Source organism: Mytilus trossulus, chromosome 12, assembly GCF_036588685.1.
Source record: "Mytilus trossulus isolate FHL-02 chromosome 12, PNRI_Mtr1.1.1.hap1, whole genome shotgun sequence".
In the NCBI taxonomy this organism is placed as follows: Eukaryota; Metazoa; Mollusca; class Bivalvia; order Mytilida; family Mytilidae; genus Mytilus; species Mytilus trossulus.
Window position 1 is genome coordinate 17,046,082 of NC_086384.1, and position 24,816 is coordinate 17,070,897.

General features: G+C 30.7%; 1 protein-coding gene across 2 annotated transcripts; it reads left to right on the forward strand.

Annotated features, from left to right (window-relative positions):
* On the forward strand, positions 1-24,452 carry LOC134692952 (phospholipid scramblase 1-like). Of its 2 annotated transcripts, none has more exons than XM_063553604.1 (10): positions 1-156; positions 3,344-3,409; positions 6,644-6,769; positions 7,549-7,626; positions 10,646-10,726; positions 12,228-12,354; positions 13,229-13,343; positions 13,903-13,999; positions 14,869-14,927; positions 24,203-24,452. In XM_063553604.1, the coding sequence occupies exons 1-10, from the start codon at positions 138-140 to the stop codon at positions 24,248-24,250; spliced, it is 816 nt and encodes a 271-aa protein (XP_063409674.1). In that variant the 5' UTR covers positions 1-137; the 3' UTR covers positions 24,251-24,452. The 2 variants fall into 2 exon arrangements, with proteins under 2 accessions (XP_063409674.1, XP_063409675.1); XM_063553605.1 differs by lacking the exon at positions 24,203-24,452 and adding an exon at positions 17,526-19,848.
* The last annotated feature ends 364 nt before the right edge of the window (positions 24,453-24,816 follow it).

The window sequence follows — 24,816 nt, forward strand, 5'->3', positions numbered from 1 at the left end:
ATATATATACACGTACTGTCCACAGGTGAAAATCCAATAAATCCGATTTGGTTACTAACGTAAACAGCCGTAAACAGCTACAATAAATGACTTTACGGCACAGGTAAAAGGGCGACACACAAACGTTGTTTATAAAAATGAATCAACAAAATAAAGGTAAGAAAGCCTATGTTTATGATATGTATAAACAAATGGACTTGTTTTCTTCTGTATTTAGAAGACGAATTTAAACTTTCTATTTTTTTTTAAATGACCTATACCCTAATGAAATAAACGGTTTTAAATTCCTTTTGATACAAAGGATGATCATAAATTTTAAATTGTCATTCGAAATGGATTTGATTTTGATTTTATAGCTTTTCAGGTGTGCACGACATACATTACATTGCATATTGTTATCATAAAACTATAATGCTGATAATAGCAATACTTCATCCTTAACGCATATGTTATGTAGAAATGCATCCGCTATTTCCTTATTTGTAGTGACATGTTTGAAAGTGAATTTGAATCTATTAGGTTTTTGATGTGTTATATCAAATATTCATTATGACAAATGCATACAGGCACTAATGTATAAATATCCTACATCTCATTTTATTTACATTTAGTTTTTTTATGTATTCATATCCTACATCTCGTTTTATTTACAATACAGAAATATAAATCACAAACCTAATCGAATACATCATTTGATATTATATGCAAACATACCACGCGAGTAACTATGCTGGGGATAAGATAAAGTAAATCGGCTTAATGTCTTGAGAATGATAGTGTTCTAGTTTTATTTCAAAATGAAAGATGATCATGATGATTGCATAGTTTTTCCATTGTTTTTATGCTTTTCCTGGTCCCAATCATTTGGCATATTGAAATGCACACACCCGATCATGAATAGTAATTGTATGCATATGCATATGGAAATCATCATTTAAAATAACAACTTTGCTAACTTTTCTTTCAATTTTCACAAGAAAATTATGTAGTTTGAATAATATTGAAAAACTTAATTTCCATGCATTTTGATTGGCTTTACAATATTTTGCCATCTAAAATCACTGAATACATGTAGATATTTCAAAATTGTCAAAATGCACAATAAGACGGGCACCGTTAATGGATTGTAACATTTTGGTAGAATACATAGTTTTATTTTGCTGTATATCTTGAAGCTTCAAAAGTTGAACTGAAAAATCAATTTTGTTATTATTATTATTATTTTACGTTTGAAACCGTTGTATTTCTGTCACCCTATAAAAGTGCCCAAACATATCAAATTGCCCACACGTACCACCATTAAAATATCAAAGGGTACAGTCAAGACAACTCTTCACAAGGGACCAACTGACATAGAAATTACCGTACGACTTTCAACAATGAGTAAAACTCATACTGCATAGTCAACTATAAAAAGGTTCCAAAATGGCAAATGTGAAAAATGCAATTTCAATAAGAACTCTAATGGTCTGATTAATGTACAAAATAATGAACACAAAACAAATATGATATACCGGAATACATGACAACCACTGAATTGCGTGCTCCAGACTTTGGACAGGCACTTAGTTTGAAGCATGCTATACATTCTATAACGTGAAAATTTTATGCACTGATATGTATAGTGCAAATATGTGTGCAGCCTTATTGGATCTTGGTTATTTTGTGCGTCAAATCCTTTTTTTAAGATAAGTTTTGTGATGAAGTTTACAACCCTTTACTTTCAAGCTTGTTATTAGATAGACTGTTTGTAAAGGTTAACCCAATAAATAAGTTAGCTTATATTTTATTCTTTGTGGTTCAAGCCGATAATAATTTTAAGATTTTTTGTTAATGGATGACATTATGCTATATTTACTTCATATTAATAAAGGATGAAACAAAATATCGTGAAAATGGGTATTGTGTTTTCGTTTATGTGTGGTTCATTATGGAAAATACATTATATATCTTTGGTAGGTTTGCTACGTACACGGGCTCGTAAAGGATCACATTCGAAGGTGCATTGCGTAAAAAATGATTACATTTGATCATTCCAATATTTAACTTAAAAGGATTTTCCGGTTATTGACATGATTGAATCATGGTTTAAGAACTGTGTCTCTTATTTATTAATAAATATTCACATGGATTTTTATTTGCACAAGGTATTTAAATAGTCAATTCGTCGAATAAGGATTATTTGGAAATACAGCACATGCCACATAACTTTACAAGATTAGATTAAATTTCACCCCTTCGAGATTTTGAAACAAAAGACAAAATAGAATAATTAGGATTTATTAATGGTAGCCGAGGATCATTAGTTGCCTTTTATATACATAATTTAAACCTGTATAGTAATTGTAAATGTTTTATCATGTTGTTTTCTACATTTATTGCCCTGAACGAATTAAAAAAAAAACGAATTTTCATTCAAAGTTTGTAATTTAATTAACTTCTGAATACGCATTTCAACGTATTAGTTCAAAGCACGTTTCCAATTGCAAATCTCTGCTTCTTCAACATGTTTAACAACACTCCTTCCAAACCACTGCTTGAATTTCAGCAAATCACCCAAACCGTCTTTACATAATGCTATAAGGTAACTCCTTTTCAGTATTTTATCTGAATGATGTCCACAGTACTGAAACCAAAACGTAAAATTTGGCATTTTTGCAGCGTATATGAATTTACAACCTGTATAACTATAGTTTTAAACAAGAATATTGAATTTTTTTCCCTGTTGTATTATTTCAAGATATCCCAGAAATGTTATAAAACTTTAAAATCCAACTGTCACACAAAAATAAGAGGTTTTGCTAGTTATAAAAACAGATTTAATCCACCAGTGCGAACTTATGGAAATGTTTGTACCAAGTCGGGACTATGACATTTGTTTTTCATTCTTTTGATGTGTTGGATTTTACTAATTGTTTAAGGACTTTCCATTATGAATTTTCGTTAGTGTTTGTTATTTTTGTTATTTTACATAATCATTTTATTAAAGATGAATTCAGAACCTTGGACAGTGATCTCATAGTTAATATAAGTATACCGCGGATTATGAATATGAACATACAGAGATGTTGTATGATGAGGGATCTTTTTGCCCGTTTATTATTAATCGGCATCACAATTCAGTAATATGTGATCAGTAATTTATAGTTGATGTGTTTCCCTCGGTTTTAGTTTGTTACCCGGATTTTTTTCTCTCATTCGATTTATGATTTTTGAACACCGGTATACTGCTGTTGCCGTTTTTTGTAATGTACTAATAAATTCTGATGACGACGACAACGACGCTGATGATGATGATAATGGTGGACTTTTAGTAATATTTTTCCCTTCCTTTATATTTTAGTGAATCCTGTGGATGGACAACCGCCAGCTTATGGAATGCAACCAGGCTATGGAAACCCTCCACCAGGTAATTGTCTTGTGAGAAGGACATTTTATCTGACACCAAGGTCATCTACGCATATACAACTAACTTTTTTAATTCAATATTTGCTGCATTATTGTTGAACAATTACACTTTTAAATGGGTACGGAACGCATATTCAGGGCACACAAACATGCTGATTGGCATTCTTAAAATTATAGATTTCATTCAAAGGCAAAATGGCTGACATTGTTTTAAAAGTTTAAAAAAATAATCCTTTTCCCAAAACTGATTCCTCAATATGATAAACAGAAAGGTTTAACACAGTAAACCTGAGTATTCCCTGTGTTTGGTATTTTTTATTTTCATCTGATTCTATAGACTACGTCAAGGCAGAAGTTGTTTTCCATTCTTTAAATGTGTTTAAGTTTTTTACTTTGCCATTTGAAGAGGGACTTCTCGTTATAAATTTCTTTAAAATTTCGAAGTTTTATTTACATATTGTTTTTAAATATGTATATAGATATATATAAATTGCTTAAACAGTGTTAAATTTGATTTGTTGAATTCTGTCTGGTCAAATAAACATAAAATATATATTATGCAGGCATGTACTTTATTTCCCTTTAAATCTATTGACCGGAATTTATGTAATACATTTTTGATATTCCGAAACAGGAATGTAATAATCATACCGATGAATTTTCTATGAGTCTCTTTAAATATAATCGATTTCAGATAAAAATACGTGAAATAAAGCCCTTTCGACGTCATAATGTAACAAAGTAAAAATAAAAATTGAAAGAATTTGACAGACGAAAAAATGTCGATTGAATATCGTATTGTTTGTATTAGACGTATTCGATGGATGATACTACACACATATAATACAATGATACAGGTAATTTGAGGAGAAAGGCTATTGATAATGTAGGTCTTGTGTCAACAATTAACGTTGAATATATCATACATGTACATATAAAGAGCATTAGGGTGATTTTATATAATAGTAATAAAGGTAATTCAAATATGTTTAACGAGGTGATAATTCGGTCGACTCACTTATAAAAGAAGACAAGCCGATGTACTTAATATAAAGATTGTCAATGAAAGCATGAGTTCGAACATCAATCAACTCTGTTGATAAAACATGCACTACTTATAAATTCATTTTAGATTTTAACGAGAGAAATTGATGCATTACTGAAAAATTATTACACCAGGGTTTTCGATATCACAAACTAGTCAAAACATTTACTAAATTTTATCATCGGTACAAAGACATCATTCGTAAATTTAGCTCAACATGCAGACTTCTTATACGTTCAGGTATTTCACATCCATTTTTTTATGGAAATATTCTTTATAAAGCACAAAGGTGTCAGTATTCACCTCAGAAACTTACAAAACCTTTGAATAGACTTATTAAGAAGGGATATAATTACGAAACTGTTGTCAAGTCATTAAAGATTGCATATTTTGGCGTTAATATTGAGTCACTGATAAGGTCTTTGCGTCGGAACTAAACACATTTATTCTAAAACAGTTGTTGGCATGACACGGGTTATGTTCTTCTCATATATGTTATGATGGTATGATACTAAACCCCTAACGGGAAGGATTGTGTCTGATGTTCATATGATGAAATCATAATCTTTCAGTCAGTTTAATTGAAGTCTGGAGCTGGCATGTCAGTTAACTGCGAGTAGTCTGTTGTTATTTATGTATTATTGTCATTTTGTTTATTTTCTTTGGTTACATCTTCTGACATCAGAATCGGACTTCTCTTGAACTGAATTTTAATGTACGTATTGTTATGCGTTTACTTTTCTACATTGGTTAGAGGTATAGGGGGAGGGTTGAGATCTCACAAACATGTTTAACCCAGCCGCATTTTTGCGCCTGTCCCAAGTCAGGAGCCTCTGGCCTTTGTTAGTCTTGTATTATTTTAATTTTAGTTTCTTGTGTACAATTTGGAAATTCGTATGGCGTTCAATAACTCTGAACTAGTATATATTTGTTTAGGGGCCAGCTGAAGGACGTCTCCGGGTGCGGGAATTTCTCGCTACATTGAAGACCTGTTGGTGACCTTCTGCTGTTGTTTTTTTATTTGGTCGGGTTGTTGTCTCTTTGACACATTCCCAATTTTCTTTCTCAATTTTATTAGTTAATTTTGTTGTATGCTTTTATCTTTGACACATTCCCAATTTTCTTTCTCAATTTTATTAGTTAATTCTGTTGTATGCTTTTATCTTCTATCAGTATTGTTGCATAAACCGTTAGATAGATATATGAAAATGTAGTATGAGTCCCCATGAGACAACCCTCAATAGGGAATCCTAATCATGTTTTGTTCCCTTTTATCCCTGCTCCAGTAAATTATTTTGCTGCTGGTAGTTGGATTTTTTAGTGTTTTTTTTTAATTTTACGCTACATGGTTTTAAAATGTCAAAAAAGATTTCAGCACACGTGTCGACTTACAAACCTCCCCACATAAAGGTTTCACGAGTACCATTTAATATATATATGGATTGAATCAATAAATATAGCAATGCTTTAATGAAGTAGTTGTTGATTAAATCTGTTTTTTCAACAATTGAAATAATAAGATCGCAAAGAGACTTGTTTGCTATGTATAGTCAGTTTAACACCAGTGTAAAATTGCGCTATTTATATCATTTTTATAGATAATAATAATTTACACCATTTTAAAAGCAAAAGAAGGGAGGAGTGATTCTTTTTTGGTTCTATATTTATATATAACCATTTTTAAAGTTATTTGTACAACTGAAATCAAATATCTTTATAAAACCGACATATTATATCAATATACGTGGCATTATATGTAAATGCTTATCCTGTATTTATTAAGATCAATTCTTTAATCTTAAGTTCCTGAAAGAACCCCTCATCGCAAGTACTGATAACTGTTATTTTTTTAATACCATGGTGTAAGTAAGATATGTGTCATCGGTGGTATATATAATACCACACACCAATTAGTATGACCTCGAAATAGACTTCTTACATGTACCACTCGTTCCTTTGGACGATGACGTTTGATGTTGTCACTATTCATGGAAATCCCTTTTATGACTTTAGTATGGATATCTGTATAATGCTTATATTAGGACTTGTTTTATTCATTAATTTTTAGGTTTAGCAAATGTTTAACAACAATGACCTCTAACTGTACAGAGTTACGTTTGTTGATTACTTTATAAATTTGGTTTGGATTTCTTTATTTTTAGTTTCTTTTTTTATACATTTATTTTTAAGGTTTAGCAAATGTTCAACAGCAATGGGCTCCAGCTGTACAGAGTATGCCCGGGTGTCCCCCAGGTTTAGAATACCTCACAACATTAGATCAAGTGTTAATCAAACAACAAATTGAACTTTTAGAAGGTAAATTTATTTCGTTCGTGACTATCAGAGTTTTAATATATATATTTAAATATGTAAAGTATGAGAAGTCCTTTGCCAGAAATAAACATGATGTCACTTGTAATGTAAAATGATATTCAATATTTTTTTCATTTAAATACACTATCATAATGGAAAGGGATCAAGAAAAAAGTCTTACTCAATAAAGAAATCGACCGTAGATCTCTTTAGACTATTGATTCTGTTAATGCTAAAGTTTAGAGTTTCTTCCAGTGATAGAAAAATAAGAATGTTTGAATTGTAAGAATGTTATTGCCAATAAGATAAATGTTCACCTGAGATCAAACGACGATTACAGCTATAGGTTATCGTACGGTTTTTAACAATGATCAAAAATCCATATCGCATAGCTATGCACAAAAAGACCCAAAATGATAATGTATAACACTACAAACTTGAAAACTAACAGTCTGCTTTGAGTACTAACAGTGAACGAAAACAAATATGATAAACAACAACAAATGACAGCTTCTGAAATGCATGCTCCTGACTAGGGACAGGCACATGTATAATATGGGCGGGTTTAACATGCTTGTTAGCTTCCACTAGACATTGAAAAGTGTTGCAGGAAAATAACACAAGAACAGACTGTACATTGACCTATAATGGTTTACCTTTTTAAATTGTTATTTGGATGTAGAGTTGTCTCACACCACATCTTCCTATATCTATGTAAACGACAATAAACCAAAGTGAAATATGATAAGCAGTATGTTCAGTTATTTTCGTTTTTATTGCAGCATTTACAGGCTGGGAACAAAACAACAAATACAAAGTAATGAACAATCAAGGACAACAAGTTTATTTTGCAGCAGAAGGTATTCTATAAAATGTTTTAGATATTGCGTTTGGTATTGTATTGCAAACTAAAGATTGTGCATACAATATGCAATGAAAAAAACAGTCTGTGCTACAATATACAAAGGTTTAATTATATCCCAGAAAATTTAAAGACGTTATTAAAACAACTTTTAATCTGGTAAGGCTTACACATTTTCTGTAATGCCACAAAAGACAGTGTGGTATATCGAATGATTATGTTTTTTTTTGCCAATAGTATAATTACATGTAGGTACTGTCAACTTGTCTTAAAATTCTTAAGATAAGTGTATAATTAACCATTTTGAATGGTAAGAGTGTTATATATCTTTCATTAAGGAAAATGTCTTTACAGACCTGTTGACATGGTTCGATATTTTATATAAAAAAAACTATATATATATATATATATATGCAGGCGATTTGGTGTCACGATATCACAGTAGCATGGGTTCGAATCCCGGCGAGGGAAGAACCAAAAATTTGCCAAAGCAAATTTACAGATCTAACATTGTTAGGTTGATGTTTAGACGAGTTGTATATACAGTATGTACACAGCTATGTATCACCATCATTGATGGCGATCCGATGGATACATCTGTTGTAGAGTTGTCACTGACTCCGACGTACTTACAAATATAATTATTTTTTTCTGTGACTGTATCTTACATTAATTTGTAGGATCCTTTACTATAGATAATATAGCTGATCTGTAACAATAACATCTTCATGCCTCATATATCATGTACTGTAGTACGCCGCTAGATTAAAACTGACGTGGAAAGGTAACACACGGCCAGCGAAAGCTCTATTATTGTAGAGCCCAGGTGGTCATGTGGTCTAGCGGGACTGCTGCAGTGCAGGCGATTTGGTGTCACGATATCACAGTAACATGGGTTCGAATCCCGGCGAGGGAAGAACCAAAAATTTGCGAAAGCAAATTTACAGATCTAACATTGTTGGGTTGATGTTTAGACGAGTTGAATATATATATATATATAACAAAATAATAACGCAGATTTCAAGAAATCAGCACTTATTTCAAAATATCCTGAATCAGTAATTTAACTGATTCGATACATTAAGTAATTTGTTAGGTACAATACAATGATTTTCCCTTTTTCCTAACATTAGTTTTGACTTGTAAATTTGTTTATAGAATTTAACTTGGATAAAGATATGTCTCATTGACACTCTTCCTTGTCTTCATATTAATATCAACGTTAACGTTTGAATTATATATTGTATATGTGTGTCTTTTATCTTTAAATGTTTACACAACTAAACAAACAAACAAATCGTCTTTAAACAAATTTCAATTAATTACCGTCATTAAAACGTTTACAGAATGGACATATGAATTGGTCAAAATTTTACTAAATTTGATCACACATATATAGATTTATCGTGGACTTATGATTTCTATATAGAAATGTAATTCAAAAGGGGGAGGATTACGGTCTTTTGTTTATGCAGCTGGTTAATTTAGGAATTACCCTACACATATGTCTACTCGTTGTAACGGAGTTATTAATAAATAGTTATAATACTGTTGATAAATCTGTTTGTCCCATAATTTTTAGGATGAATATCAATTTGCCTTTTTATAGTTTGAAGCAATACTAAAATTTTCATTGTTTTGTCTTCAAAATAGGATCAATGACAGAAGTGAATATTCCAAATTTTCTATTGTTATCTTTCCATTTCTTAGTAGTAACATGCACTATGGTGTATTGTTTTGTTCTTGCCTATCCCAATTAATACCACAAGTTCGTGTTCACATTATATATTTCAATGAGGACATGTTTTTAGTCAACGCTTTTGCTTTGTTTTGTTATTTTAACTTTTTAACTATTTAAATATCAAATGACAAAACTACTGTTAATATAAGCGCAAATGGTTGCATTTACTATTCAATTTCATCCAAAACCGAAGTGTATTGAGGAATGCAAATTACTTTACGCTTCATAAATTCTCAGTTCTATATTGAAGCAGCCCCAGAATTATAAACTTGAACTTAATAATAAACAACACAGTTTAAATCTTCATTCGTGTTCTTTGTATTTATTGTTTTGTTTGAACACAATGGCATGTTTTCAAAATATGTAAAAGAAATTATATCTTTTAAATATAAAGGATCAAATCAAATTTGAGAAACAATAACTTAGTATTTTATGATATAACGACTTATAATTATTGACGTTAATTTATAATTTATAAGCTTATCCACGTTGAAACCAACTTTTCCATTTTGCACATGTCAGCTTTAAGACGTTTTATTAGTTTCACGTGGCTTTATATCGCCTTGATCCCTCTAGAGAATGTTTGCCAAAGTTGTTAAAAGTTTGACTTTCAGATTAAAATGTCATTAAAATCGTATAGACTATATTTTAAAGGTTAATATAATTGTTGCATGCTCTATTCTAAAAGGCAAAATGAAAGTAGTCTAAAATCACATTTAACGTTTCATGCAAAATATGAAAGCCACTTGTCTTCATTGCACTTTAAATTAGCCGAAAAGATAAACAGCATTCTCTTTTAAAATAAAAAAACGAAGAATACTAGTAGAACTAAATAAATTTAAAATTGCAAAAGTCTTATAGGATTTATAATACCTTTCATATTTTAAGTTTACTTTAATGTTGTATATAAAGAATTGAATCACTCTATTTTCCTCACTTATATATAGCTGTGAAAATTGGGGTTTCTTTGCAAAATTGTAACTATCAAGACCATTAAATGATTATTTATAATTCTAGAAAAATACTGTTTAATATCTATTTGATGTTTCTCATTTCATACCAAAGATCAGCCCTGATTTTTAGTGGGAGTTCATGTTTTCTATGTAATTCATACTGTTGTGTGTCGTTTGGTCGTTTGTTAATTTTTTACGGCTATTTTCTACTTTTCTAATGTCCTATCGGTATCTGTTGCCTCTTTTCAAAACACATTCCGTTTCAGTTTTGCATAAATGAAATTAATGTCCACACATTATAGTTATCTTGTCTATGTTTTCAGATACAGACATGTGCATGAGACAGTGTTGTGGGCCTCAAAGAAGTTTTGTGATACACATAACAGACAACATGAACCAGGCAAGTATCAATCTCTGGCGCAGAATTCATATCCGTTCCATAAAATTGAGAATGGAAATGGGGAATGTGTCAAAGAGACAACAACCCAACCAAATAAAAAAATCAACAGCAGAAGGTCACCAACAGGTCTTCAATGTGGCGAGAAATTCCCGCACCCGGAGGCGTCCTTCAGCTGGCCCCTAAACAAATATATACTAGTTCAGTGATAATGAACGCCATACTAATTTCCAAACTGTACACACGAAACTAAAATTAAAATAATACAAGACTAACAAAGACCAGAGGCTCCTGACTTGGGACAGGCGTAACAATGCGGCGGGGGTAAACATACCTGCTTCCCAATACTGCACTTAATATGACGTCATTGTGTGTGTAGTGTTACAAAGTATTGAACGGAACGTATATGATTTCTCTGCTCAGGAGATTTGAATTACATACCAAGAGCATAACAATGTAGAAGTTTGTTTTCATGTAAAACATCTGAAAGCTTTGTGTGTACTATTAATGCAATCTTATTATTTTTATTTTTAATTTTGACGTCACGTGTCCGCAATGGTTGACCACAAAGGACTACTGGGTTTGTTATGTAACATCAAAAGGTTGAGTTTGTCAAAATCTCTTGACAAGTATCCCAAAATCTTAGGTCGAGTGTTTTTTTTTATTTAAAGGTCGTGATCTTAAAGCTTTGACTTTAGATTACTATTTATTGATAATAAACTTGAAATCTTTGTAACTATACTCACTTATAGGGTCTTTGCATCGGAACTAAACACATTTATTCAAAAACCAGTTGTTGGCATGACACGGGTTAATTTCTTCTCATATATGTTATGATGATATGATAATAAACCCCTAACGGGAAGGATTGTGCCTGATATTCATATGATGAAATCATAATCCTTCAATTAGTTTAATTGAAATCTGGAGTTGGCATGTCAGTTAACTGCGAGTAGTCTGTTGTTATTTATGTATAATTGTCATTTTGTTTATTTTCTTTGGTTACATCTTCTGACATCAGACTCGAATTGATATTTAAATGAACGTATTTTTATGCGTTTACTTTTCTACATTGGCTAGAGATATAGGGGGAGGGTTGAGATCTCATCAACATGTTTAACCCCGCCGCATTTTTGCGCCTGTCCCAAGTCAGGAGCCTCTGGTCATTGTTAGTCTTGTGTTATTTTAATTTTAGTTTCTTGTGTACAATTTGGAAATTAGTATGGCGTTCATTATCACTGAACTAGTATGATTTGTTAAGGGGCCAGCTGAGGGATGCCTCCAGGTGAGGGAATTTATCGTTACATTGCAGACCTGTTGGTGACCTTCTGCTGTTGTTTTTTTCTATGGTCAGGTTGTTGTCTCGTTGATACATTCCCCATTTCTTTTCTCAATTTTATCAATTCAATTAAAAGTCAAGTATAACATTCAAATGAAATGAGAAATAAAAAAAACAGGCCTCATGTTTTATGGTTTTTGACTCTTTACCATTTGTTTTTGACAGGAAGTAATTCGTCTGTCTAGGGACTTTAAGTGTTGTGCCGGATGTTGTTGGTGTGCAAACGCTGATGGATGCGCACATGAGGTTGTGATCGAAGCTCCTGTTGGACAGGTAGTTGGATACGCAAGACAAGAGTAAGTATAATACTTCAAAAACAGATACGAAATCTCTACATATTATGGAAACATTCTTTAAACTGATATGATTCTAAACGATGTTTAACAGAACATTTTTATAAATAAACTCATCATAGATACCAGGACTAAATTTTATATATACGCCAGACAGGCGTTTCGTCTACAAACGACTCATCAGTGACGCTCGAATCCAAAAAAGTTTTAAAAAAGCAAAATAAAGTACGAAGTTAAAGAGCATTGAGATCAAATTTCTTAAAAGTGTTGCCAAATACAGCTAAGGTAATCTATGCCTGAGATAGAAAAGCCTTAGTATTTAAAAAAAAAAAAAAAAAACAATATTGATAAATCTTTAATCAAAATCTCTACATCGTCTAGAAAATTGCTTCGGACGCATTACATTCTTATTGTTAAATCACCTTAATACCTTCATTCAAAGGCAGTATGTTTTTATTAAACTGAATTCCCTATGATGCAGTTGTGCAAAATTGTTAAAACAAAAAAGTCATAAAATGTTTGAAAGTTTTACAATAACAACATCAAAAAGACGGAAATGATGTAAAAATTATGCGATTAAAAATTTAAAACAAAGATCGAATTAACAAATGGATTTAATAAATGACATAAAGTAGGATAAAAATCTATACGATGATGATTATACCATGTATACATTACTATAAGGGTATCATATATTTGTTAAAATGTTTATGTTCAACACCCATTGTTCAAAGGATAAAAATCATACTTAAATCCTATGTTTCTTGTAATATATTTGGACCTTATTTTTTGTGATGAAATGAGATAGGTTAATTGACTTTATATTTTCAACTTGTTTTTCATGTATTAATAATATTTTCTGTTTGTTTTCCAATAGATACAGCAGTTGGTCTCCGAATTTCACGTTGAGAGATGCTGACCGGAATCCAATATTGAGAATTCATGGCCCATGTTGTGTTCTCAATATGCCATGTTGTGAAGATACATTTAATGTAAGCTAACTATTCAAACTGTAAATGCAAAAATGGGTGTGCACATTTATTAATGCGTTTGTTGGCGCGATAGACCGAAAGTCGAGAATAATTATTGAAATTATAGAAAAAGCTGCATAAAAATGTTTATGTCAGATTTCAAAATGCGATTTCTTATTTTTGCGATCCGATGAGAATTACAAATATAACATCAAAACTAAATACATCAACTTGGGATAGAAAAGTACCATATCACGTCTTATAATAATGATCCCTTCAAAATACCGAAAGTCAACACTGTTTAGACTAGCAGTTCCTGCTCCAATAGTGACTTCCGTTACATAAATGACATTGCTTTCCTACCTTTACAATGATTGGTGAATTGGTTTTAAGTTATCATTTCATTATTGAATGCAAAATGTCAACAATATTTTCAATTGTTGCCGTCAGTTTTTGTTTAAACATTGATCAATTTATGAACACAATTTGTTATGATATCAAACAATCAAATAGTATTGAAGAAATGAAAATATTGTTGATAATAGTGCAGTTTTATTTAATATTTAAATACAACATTCAGGTATGGTCACAAGATGATACACAAGAAGTTGGAACAATCTGTAAACAAAAAGGTTTACAAGAATTCTTTGTGGATGCTAACACATTCGGAGCAACATGTAAGTATTCTATTTATGTAAAAAAAAATATCTCAATACTGATCAAATTCATTAGAAGTATAACTATTTGAGGTATTACAATAGTAGTAGTAATTGTAGAACAAATCCCAATTAAAATGATTAACGCGCAAACAACACGTGTATCCTGAATTATTGTCGTAAGACGCTAATTTATGATAGTGTAGCAAGACAAAATATCCAATATATTGACACACAAAAATGAGAGTCATTGCCTGTCGAGGTGCATTGTACCATCTGAGGAAAAAATGTTTGATTGAGTTATATTTTTCACTACCAAATACGTTTGTTCGTATCCGACTATAATTAATCAATCCCATTGATATGTTCTTCCTTAATATATGTGATGCATCCTTAATCGACAGTTTGAATTAATTTTATCAACACTGTTGAATAAGGATTTAAATTTTACAACAATTTCTTCTGTATCATATTGACATTTTGGCAAATTAAGACGACAGTAGTTCATCGGTGTTGAAATCTCGTATATCGTCAATGAATACAAATCAAAGGGAAAAAGGGAAGGGATTGTACGGCCTAAAAACAAGAACGGGTGTGTCGATATGACAAAAGAGGGACAAAAGATACCAGAGGGACAGTCAGACTAATTAATCGAAAATAAACTGACAACGCCATGGATAAAAATGAAAAAGACAAACAATAGTTCATATGACACATGATAAGCTAAACCTCTATGTCAATTCATGTCGATTAAAAAAAATGCGAATTTTTTTTCTAATCTTCCTTAAATTAGGCTACAGCGGATCAACCAGACAAATGTTTTTGTTACAAGTTTATAAAAGTGTTGTATCTCGAAAAATGGTTTTAGTCTTATATATTCTATGTTGTAGTCCCACGAGATCTTGATGTAAAGGTGAAAGCAGCAATGCTTGGAGCAGTATTCTTAATTGTAAGTAAACTGTTATTGATTGTAAAATCTATTAACATTTTGTTCTATATTTTCTTAATAGTCTCACTATTAGTTCTGTAAGCATCAATTTCTATTCTTTTATTTTCTACCCGAAATTTTTTTTCACTCTGTAAGTAAATATATTTGATTAAAATAAAATGATTAATAAATTATAGCAGAAAATAATTTAACGATATACTTTCGGACATTATGTTGGAGAGGAGAATATACATATAAAATTATGAAATCCCATACATGTCCACAAGAATGCATAGCTTTATCAAATATATTGCATACTGTATGTACCAATACCAATGATTTTTGCAGGACTTTATGTACTTCGAGAAATCCGGAGGGAAACGATAATATGTATATATACATTTATATCAAATAATTGTATCGTTACCCTATACACCTATGTGCGCTTTGTGTTTTATGTTAGGTTATTAAGATATGAGCATAATTCATCATAACAACATTATATCATTTTGTATACACTTCATTATCTATGTTGGCTGTTTTGGTCAATTGTTTTCAAATCAACATTTACATATACGTTGTTATGTTTGTAGTTAGTTGCATTTGATGTTAGCATGTTCCATTTGATATGTTTTCCTTTTTATTGTGAATGTGTCTGTAGCTAGTCAGCAGAAGATGTTGTTGAGTTAGATAGTTTTTTCGAGTAACATAAAGTAAATATTGTAATTGGTTTCTAAAGTTTACAAGTATGTGTATGTAACATTACAACTAGGAGTTTAGTGAGATCCATTAAAGTTCTACCATAAACTTTAGTTAAGGACTCTCCTAGTACAAATAGGATATTAATAGTTACATATAATAGAAATTGAAATTCTGATTTATACTAATACCTATAATTTAGATATCAAGATGTGTACTGAAGGATCTAGGATTTGTTCAACATGAATATTAGAAAAGTCATCATAAAAAAAACATTTATTACATTCCTAAATAATTTATTGCGCTCTTTGCCTTTTTATAAAATAAATAAAAATAAATAAAATCATCATAGATACAAGAATCAAAATTTTATATTTACGCCAGACGCGCGTTTCGACCACAAAAGACTCATCAGTGACGCTCGTATGAAAATGTTTAAAAGGCTAAATAGAGTACTAAATTGAAGAGCATTGAGGACCAAAAATTCCTAAAATGTTTGCCCAATACAGCTAAAGTAATATATTCCTGAGGTAGAAAAGCCACAGTTTTTCAAAGTTTTGCTTACAGTTAATTCAAAACTATGAACACAACTCAAGTCAACATATGAGTGCTGACTACTGGGCTGGTTATACCCTTGGGGAAATAAATCTCAACCACCAAAACACTTTATGTACAGCATTCCATCAAGTATCCCTGTTACACAAAATAATTACTAAATATCAATGGAGAATATTCAGTAAAACATATTTTATTTGATATAATTTCTTTATAAATAATCATAATTTTATATCCAATTTTATCGATGTAAAGATACATCTACTACACACAATGTGTCGTGAAATTTACGGAGAAAAATTCGCTATCGATTCATTGAATGAAGCTAACATGTGAATTTGTGAATGAGATACAGCGTGGTTACTGTTTCTAATACTTTTGGTCATTTTATACCCTTGGAATAATACAAACTTTGGGAAATATCGGATAACATTAAAGACTGGTAAGTTACATAATAATAATGTATAATAATTGAAAACGTTTGTGTCTATAATCTTTTGTTCAGAAAATTCAATAACAAACTTAATTAACTAACCCGTGATCTTGACCTTTATATTTTTAAACATAACAATTATACTCACTTTACTAATATATATGGTCTTATAGTTTCACATACAAAAGCTTCGAGATATAATACGTAGAATATGTTTTTTTGTTGAATCATTGATAAAAGTGAAATAGTGAAATAATGATTCGCTTTTAGCAGTCAGTTTAATATTGGCAATATGAACATAAACATCGCTGATGAATCATTCACTTGCAAGTAAATAATTCGGCTCCCCCCCCCCCCCCCCCCCCGGAATCTGTATTCATAGGATCTGCAATTTAATCCTTTACCTAGAGATTTGTAACGCGTGTATAAAACGTGTTCCGCCATAGACTATATTCTTGTTTTGCTTTCTAACTTTTTTTATCTGAGCGTCGCTGATGAGTCTTAAGTAGATGAAACGCGCGTCTGGCGTATAAACTTATAAGCTTTATACCTTTGCTAACTATTTGCATACTGGCAAATGTCTAACTTAATCTTGTTACTGTACATGTACAACATCATTTGCCAATGACGGATCTAAGTAGTAATGTTAGTGTAAACAAACATTGGTTTGAAATTTTTAATTCTTTTATGTAAAAATGTTGATTAAGAATCTTCAACTCATCATTATAGTTTTAAAATATTGGCGATGACACATTCGTTATCCAAGTATATAGCATAAACAGTGTTTAGATTATAATGAAAAGTTTCCATTAAGCATGCATATTTGAAATACATCTAAAAAAAAATATGCAGCAGCGCTATACTCATGTTATAAAAATTTAATTCTGATTAATATGAATTTGACGTGTCATAATGCTTTTATTATTTTTCAGGACTTTATGTACTTTGAAAGAAAACAATGATAGGCCACAGTCCATTGAAATTATATAGCTGTATGTTACAGTGGAAGAATATGGAACTCATCAAAACATCCTGGTTTTACTTATCTAAACGGTTTCATTCATCGTCTATTTCTAGTCGGACTTTTTATTTGGATCTTTGGTTTAAGAATGGACTTAGTTCTTACATTGTAATAAATAGTTTTGATTTGTAATCATTCATACTTAAGTTATTTCAGAATGTTTTCAAACACTTGAAACAGATGATTTTATTTAATTTCTATTTTGTACATTATTTCAATGATTTAAGGTAAATAGAACAATTATATAGACTCTACTAGTGTATTCATTAAAATAGGACATTCACAAATTGAAATAAACAATTAATAATTAAAAAGTCCAGGGTTCAAGAACGATAGGTCATTCAATTATGAGACTGCTTATATATCATATTTATTCTTAAAGGCGACAATTGAACAAGATTTAAATGACGTCACCACACTAATAATACAAATTATATGAATCAAGATCGGCAGTTAAAGGTTTTTTATTAATGATCATATAAAACATTATTAATTAGATAATAATAGAACCGAAAATGTACATTCAAATTATGAATATGTCAAGAATTAAGAACGGGTATCTCATGACGTATACGTGCACATTAAAGTCAATTTGTATTCAGTGTCTTTAGTGCGTTCATGACCTTTATATAAAAGAAATGGCCGTACAAGGACAGGAGATTGGAAGTAATTAAGATACTCAATGCATCCTTTTCTTCTCTAATAGTCATCTTTTCATAGTCCTTGTTTAGTTTACCTGTATTTCACATTTCGTTTTATTATTTTGGTTCTGTAAAATCGTACTAACCGAAAACAATTACTTATACTAATTTGTTAACCTTCAAATCATTATATGGAAATGTGTCATGTTCTCAAAAATGTACAAGTGCTAGTCGTTTCAGTATTGTATACCATATGTGCCATAATTAACCTAGTGATACCAAACGTCTATAAATCTTGTTGTTTTTCGTTCTTTATGTTATACATTTTTTCATGTAAACGAAAAAACATAGCGATAAAATCATAATTATAAATTAACTGTTAACAAAACTTGGATTCTTTTAAAACTAAGGCTTTTCTAATTCAGGAATTGGTGAATTTAGCTGTATTTGGCAAAACTTTTAGGAATTTTGGGTCCTCAATGCTCTTCAACTTCGTACTCTATTTGGCGTTTTAAATATTTTTTGATTCGAGCGTCACTGATTAGACTTTTGTAGACGAACCGGGCGTCTGGCGTAATTATAAAATTTTGATCCTGATATCTGTGATGAGTGTATTATATAAGGAGATATTTATTTATTTTGAATTATATCTTTAACTGAGTAGTTCAATTTCAAAACTTAAAAAAGATATTGTATATAATCAATATACTTCTTAGAAAAAAACAATTGTCTAATTTTTTGATTTTCAAAAAATGTAATGAAATGGAATTGGCATGAAGGAACTTTAATGTAAAAGTACGAGGACTATTTGAATCATTATCTTGTCTCTAATTGTAACAAAACTAATAATTCATATAAGTAAATAATTCATTTCATTAAAAATGTATGTAACTGCAATTGGACATGTAACGAATAATGACCATAAAATAGAATAGTAGTCACAGCTTCGTACATAACTTAGTAAGCAATATACAAAGATTCTTTCATACTATATAATACATCACTCTTAAACAAATATAATTATTCGAAACAAGTTGTCAAAATCAATTAGAAATATAGCATGTCCTTAAAACCTACTACCATGAAAAGTGTGTGACTAAAACGGATTACGGAGATTATTAACTATTTATTAAACTAATTCTATTTTCCCTTTGGAATATGCTAGTTCAATATGGAAATCGATTATAAACAGCAGGAGTAATGATAAGTACCTGAGAGAAATATAATCAAACAAACATATTTAACAACAAAGACGTATTTTCAATACACACTCAACGTCGGGACAAAACAGTCTCACGAAATGCTTTATAGAAAGACAAGTTTATATGGTCCAATGTGACATGTACATTACGTAATCCAGTTGTTCATTTTTTTTTTATTAAATTGTTAAATAAGTATGTAGATTTAGCATTCTAGTCTGTGTAGTCTGTGTAAATTTTGTAGGAGTTATTTTGTATTAATGAGGAACAAAACCTGGAAATAAACATGTATCACAATTTTTCTTTGTGTATTGTTGAATTGTGCGCCTTCTATCTGTGATAAATTTATATAATCTTTGCATGTTTGTTTTCTAAATAAATATGTTCCTTTTTACGCTTTATTTATTTGTGCTATTTCTCCAAAATACTCATACCGTGCTACTTTGGTCTAGGTACCTGAGTATACAGACAAAGTAAACCACCTCTCTTATTTGATCGCCGTCCATTATGTTCGGTCCTATTATCTAAAAATGCAATTAAAAGTCGACTGTATAATGCGAATGTCCTGTAATTTAACGTTTAACTTGTAAGGAGCCCCGAAATAAACCGGGAACCGATCCTTAGTTACGTATAACACAGACACTTCATAACAGTCAACCAAACAATAAAACGGTCAGATAAACTTCAGAACGGATGGCTTCAATTCTAATTTTAGAAACTTACCCTGTAAGCAACAACTCTCTATCAAATAATTTTAAAAGAAAACAAAATCCCCTGATTATCTCATCATCTTGGAGATATTTCTTCAGTACAGACGCTGCTGAATATTCTCCGAGAGGTATATATCATTATAAATGGTATTTGAATAACGCTACACAGAGATGGAATTTTAATAATTTATGTTGTCAATTTGGGCACATGAGTTCACCTCAGTTTTTGGTAGGGTTTATGCTCCTCAGTTTTTGGTAGGGTTTATACTCCTCAGTTTTTGGTAGGGTTTATACTCCTCAGTTTTTGGTAGGGTTTATGCTCCTCAGTTTTTGGTAGGGTTTATACTCCTCAGTTTTTGGTAGGGTTTATGCTCCTCAGTTTTTGGTAGGGTTTATACTCCTCAGTTTTTGGTAGGGTTTATACTCCTCAGTTTTTGGTAGGGTTTATGCTCCTCAGTTTTTGGTAGGATTTATGCTCCTCAGTTTTTGGTAGGGTTTATACTCCTCAGTTTTATGGTTTCTGTATAGTGTTACTGTCATTTCCTGACACGTCCTTGATTCTACATGCCTTATGGTAGTTCAGGGGTATACCGCCATATTGAATTGTACAATCACAGTACATACTCAGTCTAGTTCTTTGCACACAGATTTGCAATTTACTGCTTACACTGATTATTTATATATAGAAAATTTATTGATTCATTGCATTAACGAAAATGTTTTAACAAATACCAAATATTTGTGTATTTTATAATCAATTTTTGAAATAAGCCATTTAAGGGGAGTTAACTCTTTTAGAACAAAATGTATACTGGACATATTGGGAAATTTCATTTTTTACTTGTAGCAAGAAAACAAGTTCAGTGACACCATTTTTTCCTTCTATTTTCTTAAAATATAGTATAAAACCTATCTTCTCATATTACATTATATTTCAAAATTCTGTCTTATTTTCTTTTTATGCACAAAAATGTGTTATTTTATAAACAATCTAAGCAAAGTTTGGCAATTTTGAACGACTCATACCATGAAAAATAGCGCGGCGACCCATACTTTTAATATTTGTTTGAAAAAAGCATAGTAAAATCTCGATTATGACAAAGAAGAAGAAAATTCTGTCATTTTTTTCTATACCCCTTAACTACCTGAACCAACTAATATTTACATAATTTTCGTTTGACAACATATACAATAGTTTTAAAAGGTTGCTGATAATTAAGTTGGTTTGCTAAAATATGCTTCCACCTAAATGAATCATATTTACGTTAATACAAGTGTCGAAGTTTATGCGATATTGTTCAGGTCACCATGAACTACTTGACTGCTCTCCCTAGTCTGTCAATATTTCCAAACTCTAAAACTACTTAACTATACTATAAGAAGAGTTTGTACCTATTGGTCAAGTACATCTTATTGACTATTAGTATATAATATAAAAAGGTATGATTTGATTTCCAATGAGACAAGCCTTGTTTTTCTTCTTTTTTATCAACCCATATATTGTAGCTTTTCTCCTATATGTATTCTACTGTAAATGCAAAAGTTTTCATTGGTTTGTATGTTTTTCATAAAAAAGAAACTGCACTACGTTTTACGTGAAGCTTTTCACTTCAACGATTGAGAGTCAAGTTTCATTCCGTGCGTATGAATAACGATTGAAAATACTACTTTTCTCGATATTTGAAAATGCATGAGTCTAGGACATCCATGAACAAGAATGAATAGTATGTCTCAGTGTTAGCTTGAGTGTCTCCAATCTTAAAAGTTTATCAAATACTGGTAGATCATTGTCTTCCCAATGAATTACGGAACTCTTCTGAAACATGCATAGTATTAAGCATTTATTCCTTTTTCTTAAAGTCCTTAAAATTCCATTGAAATAATTTAATCTTAGGTAAAACCTTAACAAACATAATTTGTCTGAACACTAGAACAGTATTTGGAACATGAGACTAGATTGCAACATTAGAAAAAGTATATTATGTGCTTTAATACAAAATTTTTCCATATACCTATATTCATCTGCTCATTTCTTACAAAAAAGTATATTGTGCACAGAATATTACATCTAACGAAATATACCATTGTAAAAGTATTGAACAAAAGGCAGAGGTTGAGCGAGAAAAATTAAAAGTTAGAGGTTTAGCGCTAAAGAACCAGGTTCAATCCACCACTTTACATTTTAAATGCCGGTACCAAGTCAGAAATAAAACAGTTGTTGTCCATTACATTCGTTTGATGTGTTTTGTTATTTGATTTTTCCATGTGATTAGGGACTTTCCGATTGAATTTTTCTCGAAGTTCAGTATTTTTTGTGATTTTTTTTTTTTGGTATTGGAGATAAAAATGGATAATTGTTCTTTGTTTGGACATTAACCTATCTCCGATCCGTCGGATAGTGTATAACTTGTGTAAATTGTCTTCATACACCTTACAAATCTATTCCTGCATATCATATATATAAAATAGTAAGTATGGATGTGAAATTTTATGTATAAACAGCGTGTTTAATGTTAACATGCAGGTAAAGTAGTGATATGGTCCGTTTGAGAGGACAAAAAATAGTATTTCTAGATCTCAGTCTGTCAAAATGTATTATACCCTCACTCTACATAAAAATGAACATAAGTTGAGTGACAGTCTGTAGATCTTTCTATGACTTTGATATCACTTATTTAAAAAAAATTAGCACTTATCCCAATATCAAAACAGTACACTATAATAGGTTTTTGATAGATCAGTTGTGATTTTTGAATTTGCTTTTTCTGTGGTAAATAAATTTCCTATGATATTTATAGATTATCGTTGAATATCACAACCAAATTGATTTTATCGCTTGCGCCGGTACAGCGAAAGTGAGAAAAGCAATCGAGTTGAGATGATATGATAATCTGTTGATTGCTGTATTAACAATGACGACGTTGTCAATTTAATGTCGATTGCAAAAGCAACGCCACGTGCCCCTTAGTTTCTAGCGATAATTCATTTTCACTCGACTCCGCTTGGAAAGGAAAAAATAAGTCAGCAAGATCAGAGAAAAATGTCGTAAACTAGTGTTTAAACTGTTTAGTCGAACTATTGTTTGTTATATGTTTGTCTTGGTTTACTAATAAAAGTCATTCTGGCCGGCAGTTCGATACAGTTTTATATGAATTCTTCGAATGATTTATAACTTGTTTATAAAATCCGCTAATGCAATCCGTATTCAATGTTATGACTTTCGGTCTCTTTAAGTTTTTCATTACCCTTATTTAATCATGATTTTACGAAATGGCAAGCAAAATAAAATAAACCACTCCTTCAAGGATAAGCACTCGTTCAAAAGACCTCATTCTTAACAAAGATTCGACCGCCATCAATCGGAATTTCTCTTGTAAAGTAAAAAATAAAAAATTACGACTATGTGGTAACATCAATGTTTTGCAAAACATTATGTACTTCGAAAAGTAGGTAGGACAATGTTAATATGTACATATACATTTGTATTACATAATTGTATTTTGTTAAACCATTTATCCTACACACTTAAATGGGCTTATTGTATTATGTTATTTGTATACGTAGAAGCATTTATAGTTAATCATTACAAAGTTCTATCCGTTTATAACTATATCGTATACATTTCATTTTTGTACCGTAATTAGCAATGTTTCCAATGTAAACAATTATGACCACATATTGTCTAGACAAGTTAAAAATAAGATTACTATACTTTAGTTTGGAGTTTTATTTCTTTTTCATTACTGTTGACTTAGAATCCTAAACTCATTAAGTTTTTAAATTTTCAAGCATTCATTAAAAAATTATAAAGCAAAGCACAATTTAGTTGAATACGGTTATTTTTTTTTAAGAATGTATATTCGAAGAAGAAATAGTCATACTATCATGTTGGGAGTTGTCTCTTTGGCAGTTATAACATATTTTCTCCTTTTTTACAAATAATACACAAACAAATATGTATCAGCAGTGTACTCCTGGTATACAAGATTTGTTTTAATTTTGAACAAGACATGTCATATTACTTTTGATATTTTTCAGGACTTCATGTACTTTGAAAAATCATCTGGAGGAGCCGCAGGCTATTGAACTCAAACACCTGTGTGTTACAGTATATAAATACATGAATTCTTCAAAAACATCTTAGCTCTAAAGTTTTCAACGGTAGAATTTATCTTCCATTCCCCTAGTCTGACTTGTTATAATCGGGATTTTTGTTTAACAATAGACTTAGTTGTTACATTGTTACTTATGTATGGTTTCAGTTTGTAATCTTTTCTACTATAGTTAATGAAGAATGTTCATTGAAACAGATAAATTGTATCACTATTTTGTATATGATTTCAATGATTTAATGTAAATGTAATATATAGTATAGATTTTATTAGTGTTCATTGCAATGTGACAATCAAAACTTGAGAAAAACTATAAATATTTAAAAAGTCATTCATTGTATACCATATGTGCCATAATTAACCTAGTGATACCAAACGTCTATAAATATTGTTGATTTTCATCTGTTATGTTATGCATGTTTTTCATGTACTAATAAGTAAACAACAAAAATGTAAGACAGCCATTCGTTTTTGATGCGTTTTGTTTTTTGATTTTGCCATGTGATTATGGACTTTCCAAATTGATTTTCCTCTGAGTTC